General features: G+C 37.0%; 1 protein-coding gene across 1 annotated transcript in view; it reads right to left on the bottom strand.

Annotated features, from left to right (window-relative positions):
• Positions 1 to 13,958, bottom strand: part of LOC6629518 (IDLSRF-like peptide) — a 63,146-nt gene that overhangs the window by 4,034 nt on the left and 45,154 nt on the right. Inside the window, exon 3 of the mRNA XM_002054552.4 lies at positions 4,595 to 4,723. Within this exon, the coding sequence (XP_002054588.3) occupies positions 4,595 to 4,723 (129 nt within the window). The remainder of the gene's footprint in view (positions 1 to 4,594; positions 4,724 to 13,958) is intronic.

The raw sequence follows: 13,958 nt of genomic DNA, 5'->3' as shown, positions 1-13,958 counted from the left end.
AGAATAGTTTCGGTAATTTAATTAACTTAATCTCTGAGAATATTCTTACTATGATTAACTTATCAATCTCATTTATGTATACGTATTTCCTAGTCAAGGCAAAAGAGAAAACGACTGCCTTGTCATAATGAAATACGGAAATTATCTATCAAAATGCATTATTCATTAGATTAGGATACAAAGTTGGCACTTCTCACATGTGGCCAGTTTCTAAATAATTATATTTTACAATGCTGATAGTTAACCGAGTTAACCAAAAACATACTATAAAACAATAATAATAAACAATATGTAATAATATAAATATAGTTTTAAATGTATATTGTTCAGCTATGATTAAGAACTGTTTTATCAGAATTTGGAAAGATTTAGTCTGTTCTTCAATAAAACTAGTTTCCATGCTTTGGCTCAAATCATAATAAAATACAAACACCATTTTTACTGTTTTGTATATCAAGTAAAGAGAAGAAATTGTTGAAGAATAATGTTCAACGAAATAGTTTGTGTAATTTGCGAGATGGGGCTAATACAAGCCAAATTACCAACATGCGTCCAGGTATTGCTTGTTTGATAAAACAAAGAAATATACAAATTGACTATGGCTGCTGCATTTGAACCGGCGACCACTCGCTCGTTAGTCCGATGTTCAGAAACATGTCAAAGTTGCAAGGAATTATTATAAAGCTGCCCTGCTTCAAATGCTTGAAAGTGGACTCTTACCCAAATGGCAGCTACTTACTGTAAGCATTTAAGCTTCGCAGGTCCTTCGAACTCATTTATATGCATTGATTGCTCGTTTATTTCATTACTAAGCAAATGACACACGCTTTCAGAAAGAGACTTGTAATTGTTGCTAGTGGAGAGCTCTTTAAATATTTAACCGAAATCCCGCAGAAACCAATTTAATATTAATTTCCCAATTTTAAGAACGTTTCTTTCAATTTATTTTAAATTGATGTATCTATATAAAAGGTTGCTGAAACTTTTGTCATTTATTGTATTTCTATTGCCTTTTTATACCCTGAACCCATTTAAAATGGGTTTAAGGGTATATTGTATTTGTGCAAAATCCAAATGTATGTAGGAAGGACGCATCTCCGACCCCGTAAAGTATATATATTCTTGATAGCCGAGTCGATCTCGCCATGTCCGTCTGTCTGTCTGTCCGTCTGTCCGTATGTATGAACGCAAGGATCATAGAACCTATAAGAGCTAGAGACTTGAAATGTACCTGCGCAGATCGAGTTTGTTTCCGATAATCGATAACTCCGTTTCCAAGCAATCGATAAAAATCGATATCGATATCCTGTTTATTGGGCATCTTTGGTAAATTATAAGAGCTAGAGTCACCAAACTTGACACATAGCTTCTAAAATAGAATATATATATGCATTTGATGTTGGAAGAAGAGGGTTCAGGGTATCCCCTAGTCGGGAGCTCCCGACTAGAACCTCTTACTAGTTTTTTTTTTTTTTTTCGACAAATTGGTGACAATTTTAGGTAAGTCAGTTGCTCTGTCAGTCCATCAAAGAATAGTTAAGTTTGCGGCGCTCGTTGTCGGCTTTTAACCCACCCGCTGCACTTTTGAGACTCGGTGAGTGTCCCTTATGTACATATACCGAAGCTTGTTGGCATTTTTAATGGTTGCAAGGACACGGTAGTCGACGGATCTGTAGTATGTGGGTGTATATATATATGTGTGTGTGTGTGTGTGAGTTGATTCAGTTACTGGCTGTATTTGTTATGCAAATGGCGCAGTTTGCCAGTTTTTTTTCTTGCATTTTTTTGTGCTCTTTTGTTGTGCTGTTGGCATCTATGTGAGACCCAGTGCATGTATGGTCAGGATATATCGCCTGGGAACGCCACAGTTTTACATGCCCCGAGCATTGTGTGCGTGTGTGTGTGTGTGTGTGTGTGTGTCGCCTGTTTGCCTTTAACTTGTTACATATTCAGGCGATGTATATCAGCAGCTAAGATAAGGCCAACTAACATTTGCAGGCTCTTTGGTCGCTGGCCCTGCAGCAGTCGCAGCACTTCATGGAAAACGGCAATGTTAACTTTTAACTGTTGTTAAAATGTATGCAAATTTATGTTAATTTCCCAGGGGTATTCAAGTGCAGCGTATCAAACTTTTTTTTTTAATATTTATTGCAGTTTTACTCCTTTTTATTAGGAAATGGCATACGTTTGTTTTCCTTTTATATATATACAATTTTTATTATTTATTTAATTTTATATTTTATATTACTTTCTATTCAATTTTTGTATTGTATTACCTTGTGCGAACAGCATTCGGTTAACATTTTAAGCTACTCGATACATTTTAATTGAATTCTTTAACGGAAAGTGAATTAATTAGGCTCTCATTTTGCGTCCTCTAGTCATGATCTCAGTTGAGTATTTCTAAGACGTAAAGATTAATTAATTATTATTCATTTACTAGCACATTTAACATTTGTTTTCACCATTCGGCCCCACCTGATGAGAAAAGCCACTCTCTATGGCACTTTATGCCATTGTACAATGCAGCAACAATTGGCTGAGGTGGAAACAAGTCAAAGGAAGCCGCAGGACTGCTGCCAGGCACACAAGAAAAAAAAAAAAAAACACCGGACTGACGGCAACTTGAGCCTGCCATTTAGCCCCACACACTAGCTGGTCAGGGGGAACCACATTGGGTGGGGCGCATAATTTATCAAAGACATTTGAGCCAGGCGCTATAACTTGCGCGCACATTAGACCCAGATCGAGACCGAGACCGAGACCGAGACCGACACTTCCTAAATGATTTCATTGTCGAAAATAGTTTATTCTTTTTTGTTTTTGTCTTTTCCTTTTGGTTTTTGTTGTAGAATAACAATGGTGCACGGAAAATATACGCCACAATGCGCCCGACTTTGCACTGCGGCCTCTGCGTGCCCTGGCAACGGAGTCTAGCGAAGGCGAAGGCCCTCAGCAACTGGATGCGTCTGCCCTGCCTGGCCCGCCTGCCGGCGACTTTCAGGTTTCAGTCAAGTGAATTGAGGCAATTAGTGGCAACAATTTTCTGTTTGCTTAAAGTTTCGCTGCCAGCGCCGTGGCCGTTTGTTTGCCCGGCAGTCGGTGCCCCTCAAAAAATTAGGCACCGAATTTTCCCCATTGTTTGCTCGACCACAGTGCGTAATTTCTTTAGATATATCTTTACTTATTCAACTAGTTTATGTGCCAAAAATTATATTTATCACCCAGCAACAATATATCGTCAGGATTTTGCACAATATTTATTACGAGATTTGCATCGGCAGCATTAATATCAAATTCAATTATTTTTCCTTTAATTATTGCGCAATTTGTTTAATTATTTTGTTGATTATTCGCAATTGTTTTGCCAGGTCATAAATGCAATCAATTATCTATATAAAAAACCGTTTGTGTTTACAAATAAAACATAAAAACCGTGCCAGCGCAAGGCCGGGTAATACACGCTACTCTGCCATTAAAAAAAAAACAAACAAACAAACTTATTTTTGAGAATTACTCTACTATGCGATTCTCATCAATATAATAAAAAAAATGTACTTGGATTATATAAATAATTTCATAAAACATGTTTTTTAATCATCTGATTTCTTTTGTCTCTCTGTCGCTCTCTCACTCTCCATTCACCTGCTTCCTCTTATAACTTAATACTTAAAAAAACAAGAGAGTTGACTCGAATATTGTTGTACCGCGCTTTACGGGCTGACTAAGAGATTATGTGCATAAATATTTAATTTTTGTAGTCAAGGCATACAAGAAACATGGCTGCTTCGATTGGAAATGGAGTAGCTTGTGCAGAATTTTCAATTATTTTATTAGCCTTGCTCTAAACCAAGCATCAGTTCTTTTCAAAGTTTTGTAGCATATCTTACACGTTCAATTCTCAGCAGGAAGTTGGACCATTCGAATAGACGAGTGGAATGGAAACTTTTTGATTCGCTGGTAAACTTTGCAGCTATGTGGCTAATTTGATTAGATTCAAGCGAGCAGCAAACCAAAAATAGAATAACAAGTTGTGCACAAATCTTGGAAAGTGCAACAGCATGCTTTATAAGTTCCATACCGTGGCCAGTTGCCAGTTGCCAGTTGTCAGAGATGAATGGCACCGAATACGTGTACCGGTTGTGTAAGTCATTTTGGCCTTTGACACATGTACAGCTGCCCTTGACATGACACAGACAGTTGAAGATACACACACACACACACATACACAGGGCCTAATTGAAATACGGCCTTTAATTTCCTGCTGGCTTCTTGACAGAAGCATTTGACAACTTCAGTCGGAACCATGCTGCTCAGCCATGAGTGCAATATTCTGATGGGCCTTTGGAAAATTGGATTGTGGCTTGTGACTGGCAGCCACAAATCAAAATTGCACCATTTCTTGGCATTGATTTTGCTTGAAAATCAATGGATCTAACCAAATTATTTATGGCCAACCAGATGGCCAACCGTTTGCATACAATTAAAGCCAACTCTGGCGCTGGCGCTGGCTCTGGCTCTGGCTAACTGGTCGTTGCAGGCAGCTACAATTGAAAGCCAGAAGTAATTTCGAACCAATGTCTCTGGGACTTACCAGCAGTGCAAAGACGCATGTCCTCGTCGTAGCCGTCGGAGCAGTCGGGCGCACCATCGCATAAATATTGTATGGAAATGCAATTACCGTCGCCGGGGCACTTGAAAGGCTCGTACGGATGGCAGGCATCTGCAAGAAAATAGCAAAGGGAAAAACATTATGTAAAACGCTTAAAGCTTTAATCGACAAATATAATTTCAATACTAAACTTTGTCTTTAAACAATTTAATTGATTGTAAGGACTTCAATGGGAGCCTTAACTTTTCTATTAAACTAAATTCTAAGCCATGCAATGCAAGCAATATCGTGGATAATTATGGAAATTTGAATAAAAATAAATAAACAGACTTAATTTTATATTTTTGACTATTATTATTTGGATTTGTTTAGAAATAATACAAACTAATTTACCAATTGAAGGTTGTTCAACAATATCCTTATGATATATCACTGCAACGATTTTTCTGCTTGATATACATATTTTAAAGTTCAATATTGTTGTTCGTTTCATAATTTCAAAGAAATATATGTAAAATTAAAACAATATAGAAATATATTCAAATTGATCAACATATTTAGATGCATATGTACATTTTTATTTATTTGTTTGAGCATGACCCTGCTCGCCAGGCAAACACAAGACCAGACCACATATTTTATTGCTTTACAGAGACATATTTGTACATACGTAGATATGTACGTTTATTATATAGAACACCTGAACCAAGTGAACACCATTCACCCCTTTAACAGCCTCTGTGGGAGCTACATAAGACAAAATAAAAGGCAAGAGCTCAAATATGCTGGCATTAAAGTCAACTTTAAGCTGCTAAAGCGTATTTATTTTATTTTTTGTTTGTTTTTTTTTTTTACTTTACATCAGGGAATTACAGATACACCACATCATTTATATGTATTAAACATGTGCAAATGTGCGCAGGTTTCAGGATTTATCTCGAAAGCCGTAACATTAAACATGCTTGATGTAAAACATTTAACTAGACAAAATAGCCGAATTGTAAATGAAGGCAAAGTAAGTCAATTTAGGTGCAAGTCCCTTAAGTTTTGCACTCAAGAAAAACACATGCATATCTAAAAGATAATTGCAGCTTTAGCTTAAATTTCTTTGGTCTACTCTGCGTGCCATCCATTTTTCCAAAGAGTCCGACAGTTTATTACGAGCAACCTTTAGTTGCATAAATTTGCATTGCAAAGGCAATTTCAACAAGTTGGATTTATATAGACTCCTCGACAGCTGGAAAAGAACAAGAGAAGAAAGCACAAAAACAAAGTTGAACACAGCAATGGAGCACCGAAGATTTAATACCCTAGCCAAAAAAATATTAAGGTCTTTCGCTGATCCATCTGGTCTAAGAAAAGTTCATAGTATACCATTTTTCGAAAGTATAAAAGGATTTCATCCATTTCACGTATGTAAATTTTGGTCTGAATAGACAAGTCTATATAAATGTTATTTTATTGTTAACTTCTCAGGTCTTGAATCTTGAATAAATAGTTTGAATATAAAACTCTAAAGTTCCAAGCTGAAACAAACAAAAACATTTGCTTTAAGCATTTTCTTTGTTTTCAAAAATTGAATTACATTTTTGCTAAAAAGAATGTGTTGTTATGGCCACAGGTTATGCTGAGCTTAATATTTTGAAAGCCCCCTTTTAAAAGTAAACCGCACATAACCGTAAAGCAAATGCGAGGAACCACAGCAGCCAAATGTCGAAAAGTAAACCTCTTTTGTTGCGCGGCTCTTTTTTTGGCCGCACATTAAATGCAGACAAATGAAAATAAATACATGCGTCAGCCAGACGCCACCTATACAAACTCGAGCTCACACACACACACACACACACACACACACACACACACACACGCATACTCCCACACAGCAAACAAACAGCTAACAAAATGGCAAAATGGCGTTGGAAGTGAAAATTGTTGCTAAAAGCCTTGGCAAGCTTTACTCGAAGCCCCAACATACACCCAATCCGCCACGTGCTTGCAAAAAGAAAACCAATTTGCGCTCCTGCAAAAAAGATCTGGTGAAAATTTACAGTCGCAACACAATGGCAAGCAAGGACCTAAAGAAAAACCAAGCAAACAAAACAAAAACATGTGCAAATTAAAATACCAAAAATTTTGAGCGCCGCACACGCATGTTAACAAATGGCCCAGCATATTGGCCATGAAAGCAGCGAAAAAAAAAAAAAAAAAAAAAACAAGTCAAACCAAAAACAAAAAAAAATCCAGCACAACAATAAATTCAATTAACTCGCGCCTTGTTTGGGCCTTATTTTGATTTGATTCCCCAGAGAGCTCCGACAGCGGCGCGATACAAAATGGCGCCTGCCTACGCATCAGCGGCTAATGCGCACTTAGCGGGATTTTACGAGCTGTGGAATTTAGTGCTCGACAAACACCACCATTTTAAATATGAAAATAAATTAATTGACTTGATTTTCCCGTTAATGGTTTTTAGCTGTTTTTCGCTTGCCCCATTCCTCGTTTGAGGCTAAATACGATTGTCTTTTGCAGCTTTTTGCAATTATGTCCATATTTTGATTATTTTATTACCCAATAATGGTTTAAAAGGGTTTCTTAACAGCCGAGTCGATCTAGCCAGGCAAATGTAGATGCCTATCTCTCCGACCTCAGGCACTATAAGTGACATAAGTCAATGATTGACCGGCTGATTGATTGATGTTAAGAGCTACGACTTTAATATCTTATAATAATGAAAGGGCAGACAAAGATTGACAATTCATAAAGCAAGTGTAGAAATACAGCTGCTTGTATCATTTTTGCTTACCATCTGATTGGCTTTAAACAAATTGCAAAATGTCTAATTTACTAAAGATATGACCGTGAACTTTTCATTAAATATCAATTGGTAGCTGTCGTCAAACCAGTCAATATTAATATTGTGATCTAAGTGGACACAAAATGGGCGCTTGACATGCAATTAGATAAGCTTACGTACTTAGGCTTACTTACAATTAAACGCATATAATAAGTCAATTATACCGACAATTTTTCAATTATAACTGCAATAACTGACCTGTTATTGGCCCTGTATAGCTCTGGCTTTGTGCTATCTATAACAAAAGCACATTGAAATAAGTGCGATACGAAACGAAATGGTATTCAATTGGCTTTTGAAAAGGTTTATTCTTAGCGCAACAAAGCAATTCTGAGTAAGGGCAAAATGAAAATCCCAAAACGGAAAACATGTTTAATGGTGCAACAAAGGATAAATATGTTTCACAGGATTGACATTAAAACGACTCCAAGCGAGTGCGTTAAAGGATTTGACAGCTTGACAGTAATTGGCACCTTATAGTGGCAAACCATTTGGGCAATTTGGCCAGCACCTTTTGACCTTTCATCCGAGAAATTTGCTGCGCACAATTTGGCTGCGATTTTTCCACACACAGCACGCACAATAAACTAAATATCTTTCACTTGGCCCGTGCTTGTAAAGCACACGTCCAGAACTTGTTTACTTGCTTCAGCAATTGAGTCGAGTGAATTATGGGCCTCGGTCCTGCACCCTGCCTTGCGGCTTGTCAATTATCCTGGCCCGCTGGGCACATAAATTCCAATTGTTCCAACATCAAATAGTAATGAATTGCTCGCGGCTGACTTACAAAGTGTTCTATTTTTGTTTTTTTTTTTTTTGTTTTTTGGATTTTCGAAATTTACGCACAATGCCAAAGCAACTAAATTAAGTAGTCTGGCGCGTGCAACGTGTCGTATGTGTGATATTCATGTTTTTCCAAGCTTGTTGCCAAGTGCTCGACGGGCATGATTTAGCTGCTGTGAATTGGTATTTGTCTGCTAAGCTACTCGGTTAAAAGGCTCTGCATTCTTTATGAGAAGTTATAAAATGTAGAACATCTCAGTTATTAAAAAAAGGCTCTGCAGCAATTGAAAGTAGGACGGTTTACGATATTTTCAAGTATTTATTTATCTATCGTGCATTCATGCCACTCAATATTGTAATTCTATGGCAATTGATGGTTTGAGCTGATAGGATTTAACTTTTTTTACCCACATTCAAATTCCATTTGGCAATTTCAAGCTTATGCTGAATAAAAGTTAGCTGAAGCTTCATTGTCTAACATTCAATTTAGTTCATTTGCATGGCTTTCACTAGCTTTAAATATTTTGTGTTTATTTAAGAGTCCTCAAATCAAGTGCCATATTTGTAGTTCTTTCAAATGACAACAAGTGCGCACAGAAGTAGGCAACATATTCATGAAACATGTTGCGTTAAGCTTTCTGGCCACAGACAGACAAGGGGTACATTTCTGAGATCTGGCATTAAGTAAGCTCACACCTGACAAGAGCTCATAAAAGCAAGAAAATCGACTGTGGTTAGCCTCGGCACGAAATACTTTTCATAAAACACATCAGACACGGAGCCCAAAGAGTTGATGGTAATGAAAATGAAGATAAGACTGGGGCTTCGTCCGCTGACGTGAATTGTGTGTGTGTCGTGTGTGGTAAACTTAATGAATGTTGCATAAATGTCAACGGCTAAGGAAAAAGACGACACGCACCTGTGGTCGCCTGTCAGCTGCGTCATGATGTTACGAATATTAAGCCCATTCCAAGTATATGTATGCTACAGTCGCACCACATAACATAAGAAATAACGAAAAAATAACCAGAATTTTTGGCTAAATACTGCATGTGACAGGCAGCCGGGCGGACGAAAAATAAGAAAGAGGAAGCTGTTTCATCAAAAATATGCTCTTGTTGCCTCCCCAAGATAAAGGTCAGCATGTAACGACTTAAGGCAAAAAAAGTCTTGACATACAAGGCGTACGCGCAATATCTGTCACACACATCCGTTGCGTTAGCTTTTGTTCTGGCCACAGCCTGCCAATTGCAGTTTACCTGACTCACCCAATTGCTTAGGTGTGTCCTGTATGCTGTCGGGCACTAGTGTAATATGTGCTCAAAGCACACAATGCGGTAAGCTTGTTACATGACACATAATAACGCAAAAAGCGGGTCTTGGCTTTGGCATTATTTCCTGCTATGCACCGTAGGGGAAATAAAAGTCAACAGACTTCAATGGAGTAGATGCCAGTTTTGATGCTTACAAATTTGATTGTAATAGATAAGTAATTAATAGATTGTAAGTAGTGGAGCTGCGTGGTGAATATGTCACCAACTTTGCGGCGAGAATTGTCCGCATATATATATATATCTCAAGGAACTACATAAGCTATTTAACTGTATTGTTTAAAAACCAAGATGACTCATCAGATTTTCAGGGCACCAAACCTATTCTTTATCCTTGTGCATTTCCAGCAGTTAGAACCATATTTTAGTAAAGACAAACACTACGTTCGCACAACATGACGTATACGGAATATATACAAAGTGATTGCACACACCCACAATGGAAGAACACTAATGAAATTTACTGTCCTTCCCCAGTTCACTCGCATGTGTATTGTATTTGTTTAGTGTAGTGTTGCCGCTGCTGAGCTAGTTTGATTGCATATAACTAATTGTTTTGCTTATAAATTAGCACATTTGTATGCGCCAACACGTCCGAGACGACAATGCTGACGTAATTTATTATAGCATCCACAGACATGCATTCCAACGATTGCCTGTAGACAATACAGCAAAGTAAAATTATTGGCATCGACCTAAAGTGAGAATGCGAAGCACACAAAATGTAGATGTAAAAAGTTACGAGAAGTAAACCAAGAACGAAAGTAAACAAAACTCTTGTCCTAAGTTTCGGTTTGTCATAACAAACACAGGCAATTATTTATAGGGTAAACTGCAGTTGGATTGAGCTGACATAATTCACATACCGAAATTAATTAAGAAATACAAATTTTTAAACGGATTCATATATGTATATCTATATTTAGAAATATACATACATATATATAAACCTAGCTCTGCCTGCAATATTTATTTATAATTTGGCGCTCTGTCAGACAGTAAATTATTTATATATGAAATTCCGCTCCTCCTTTGTCAGATTAAGTTTCCTTTAATATACATGTCGATATTCCCTCACATCGTCATTTAATCTTTAAAAGCAATTTATTTTAATCTTATATTATGCTTAAAAAAAAAAACAAATGTGATATATCGAAGGAAATAAGTAAAAAAAAAGCTGTAACATATACAACCTACCTCTGCGCACAAGTTACAAATAATACATTGACATGATTTCACTTTTTGGATGTGTAAATATTTAATAAGGACGGGAAAGAGTACATAAAGTAACAAAATACCTATGTGTATATGCTCCCTTGCCAGAGAACCTATGGCAATTTATCCGATTGAAATTTTCAGTCTCTTGACACGCATAAATATTATCAAGTTAATTGGATTCAGTGACGTTGTAGCAGTGTATATATACATACATGCATAATCTGAGACGACTTCAGTTAATGTGAGAGCCGCGTTTAATATAAATTCAATTATTTGGACATCTTGCATATATTTGTCCAATTGATTAGTTTACATAAGAAAATTAAAGTAAAAATTAAAATCCGTAATTTGTATCAACTGTTTGATAATCAAAACATTGCCCGAACACTGAATCCTATGAGGAGAGGAGAAGAGTAAAGAGACCTAATGGGTTGGTGCCGTCTGTCGATCTCAGAAACTATTAGAGCAAATGCCTTGAAATCTTAATGAAAGTAGTTTCTATGGCACGCGCAAATCATCTAGTGTCCTTAAGCATGTCTCTAAGCTTATGACAGTAAGAATCTTTAAATTTAGTTCTGGTAGAGTATCCACCGACACACAACATTTCCATATATAAGAAATCAATTGGCAGTTCGTCTCTTTCTCTAAGTTCACATGCTAAACATAACATTTTTAACTACACATTTCGCACATTTTCGGTGCCCCAATTTTGTTTGTTTTTGTAAAAGTTCTACATAAAATAGTGCGCAATATTGTTGAATGTGCGCATACGGAAAATTTTACCATAAATTTTGCACATTTATGGGCACATAAAAAATGCATTGCTCTGGCGGAAATAATGCTTTGCAGATGCCATTTAAAACTCTTGAAAAACGTATTTTCCATGTGCGTGTAAAACTGTAAAATACAATCATAAATTACATTTTCTAATAGCTTAGCCGGAAGTGTGCACAACTAATGCAATTTTCTAAAGGTGCCACACATCGCATTGCGTACAAGACAAATAAGAGTTCCCAAGTCGGGAATGCCCGAATGTGAGTTACCCTTTGTCTAGCGTCTAGCATGTGTGTCTGTGCTTTCCTTTTGCCGTTGCCCCACACCATGGGAAATGCACCCTTGAATATCTTCTGTGTTTTTTTGATAAATGTGCCATCTACATATGTTTGCCTTTTAGTTTCAATTCAAGCAGGTGTGCAAATGACGTATTTATAGTACAGTATACGGCAAAATGAGTAGACCCCAATTGTGTCCTTGTTGACTTAGCTGTTTGTGCTCTGGCATTCTATTTTACAGTAGGCAATATTTCGACGGGAAATGAACCGGAAATGCGCACATCGTTAAGGTGTAAGGCAATTGCTGCATGCACCTTTAACCTTTACTAGCATGAAGTTTTTTATGAATGCAATCAACATTCACAAAGCCGCACGTGCTGAGTATTTCAAGGCAATTCTAGTGAAATGGAGTCTGTGAAACAAATTGAATTTTCACAACTGCGCCAGATTTCGGATAACATTAAATTTCAGACTAATTGCGGGCGTTTGTCAAACGCATACTCAATTAAATTATAGGCGAAAAGTGTATTCAACATCTAAAAACTGTCGAGAAAGTATGAAGCAGGCAAAAATTCGTTTAAATTAAATAAATCCCAGTGTTAACTCACGAGTCGTGGCATAAACCAAAATGTCAAGTAAACTCGGTTGAGTGTATTCCCAAAAATAGTTTATGCCACTTACCACTCGACCGCGAATTTTCAACCACATTTCGCTTGCTGTCGTTCTTCTTCTGTTTTTATTTTTTTTTTGGTTTTCTTGTTTTTGTTTCTATTTGCCCGCTCAACACGCAACAGACAAAACATTGTCATTAAAGTAAAATAAGCGAATACGAGTAAACACTCGTCTGTCTGTATGTCTGTCTGTCTGGGTCCGTCTCTTCGTCTGCCCGGCTCGCCTTTCATTTTGGGCAACAAAACGCCCCGAAAATATTCACAAAATGGCTCAGCGACCATGTGCCAGTGGCTGCAATCATCCAAACTGCCAGCTCCATTCACAATTCTCATTGTCATTGTCTTTTTTGGGGTTGCTGTTGTTGTTGGTTGGTTGGCGTGTGGAATCGGGGGCATATGCCAACAATAGGCGACCCACACGGCATGATTATATACAGTTTCTATGTGTGTGCATATGTTAACTATTTGTGCAGTCAAAGTTCCCATTAGTCGCTTTGCAGAGCGAAAATAAAAATAATTTGCTCAGCAAATGGCTGGTCCGAAACGCAAACGCGTTCAGTTTGTCTGCGCAACAACGATTATGGTACTACAAACTACAAACTTAACAAATTCATTTACATGATTCCTATCGCAATATAATGCGCGTTTTCTTGTTTATTTTACGCTATGGAATAATTGGGAATATCTGACTTTGAATGAAGTAAAGGTTAACGTTAAAACCAGGAGACACACTTAAGAGACAATTGAATATTTTAAAAAAGATAGTTAATCTTTTTAAAATTTAAAGGAAATATTAGTATTAGATGACAATCAAAAATAAAGCACAAGGAAATTTGCTTATGAGACGAAGACTGCAATAATATTTACATAATGCAGGAGCAAGCAAACATATCCACATTTCTTAAGAAAATATATAGTTACGTTTTTTTCCGTACAGATACTCGCATAGTTCGACTCAGTTGGTCGTCGTGTCAAGTATAAACTTGTGTTTAAAAACTTATTAAAATCAAAGAAATAATTATTATAAATAAGTCAAATTTAGACAGCAGAAAAAACACAAAATTTACTGAAAAAGTATGCAATGCATGGCAAGCCGTAAAGGCCTGTTTAAAATAGCTACTTAAAAATTGGCACGGCTTGCTGTCAAAGAATTGGCTTGTGGCAACAAGTTTTCACCCAATTATGCACTGGAACAAAGTGCTACACATAATTAAGTAGATTGAAGGTTGAAAGTAACACACAATTGGATTCTAATGTGAGGACACCTGTCACAAGCGGAGCAAGAGTAAGAACAAGAGTGTGGATCATACTGGCGCTGGGGAGTGTCCGTGTCGCTGGATAAAAGCTTAAGGAAGTTCACAAATTGGCGGAATTTCCGTTTCCTGCTTTTACTCTAATGTCATGTTGCCTGTCGTTTTATTGGTTTGTTATTAGTAA

Source organism: Drosophila virilis, chromosome 2 (genome assembly GCF_030788295.1).
Source record: "Drosophila virilis strain 15010-1051.87 chromosome 2, Dvir_AGI_RSII-ME, whole genome shotgun sequence".
NCBI classification, from domain to species: Eukaryota; Metazoa; Arthropoda; class Insecta; order Diptera; family Drosophilidae; genus Drosophila; species Drosophila virilis.
Note: the sequence above shows the minus strand (reverse complement) of the source record. Positions and strands in the feature narration are given on the sequence as shown.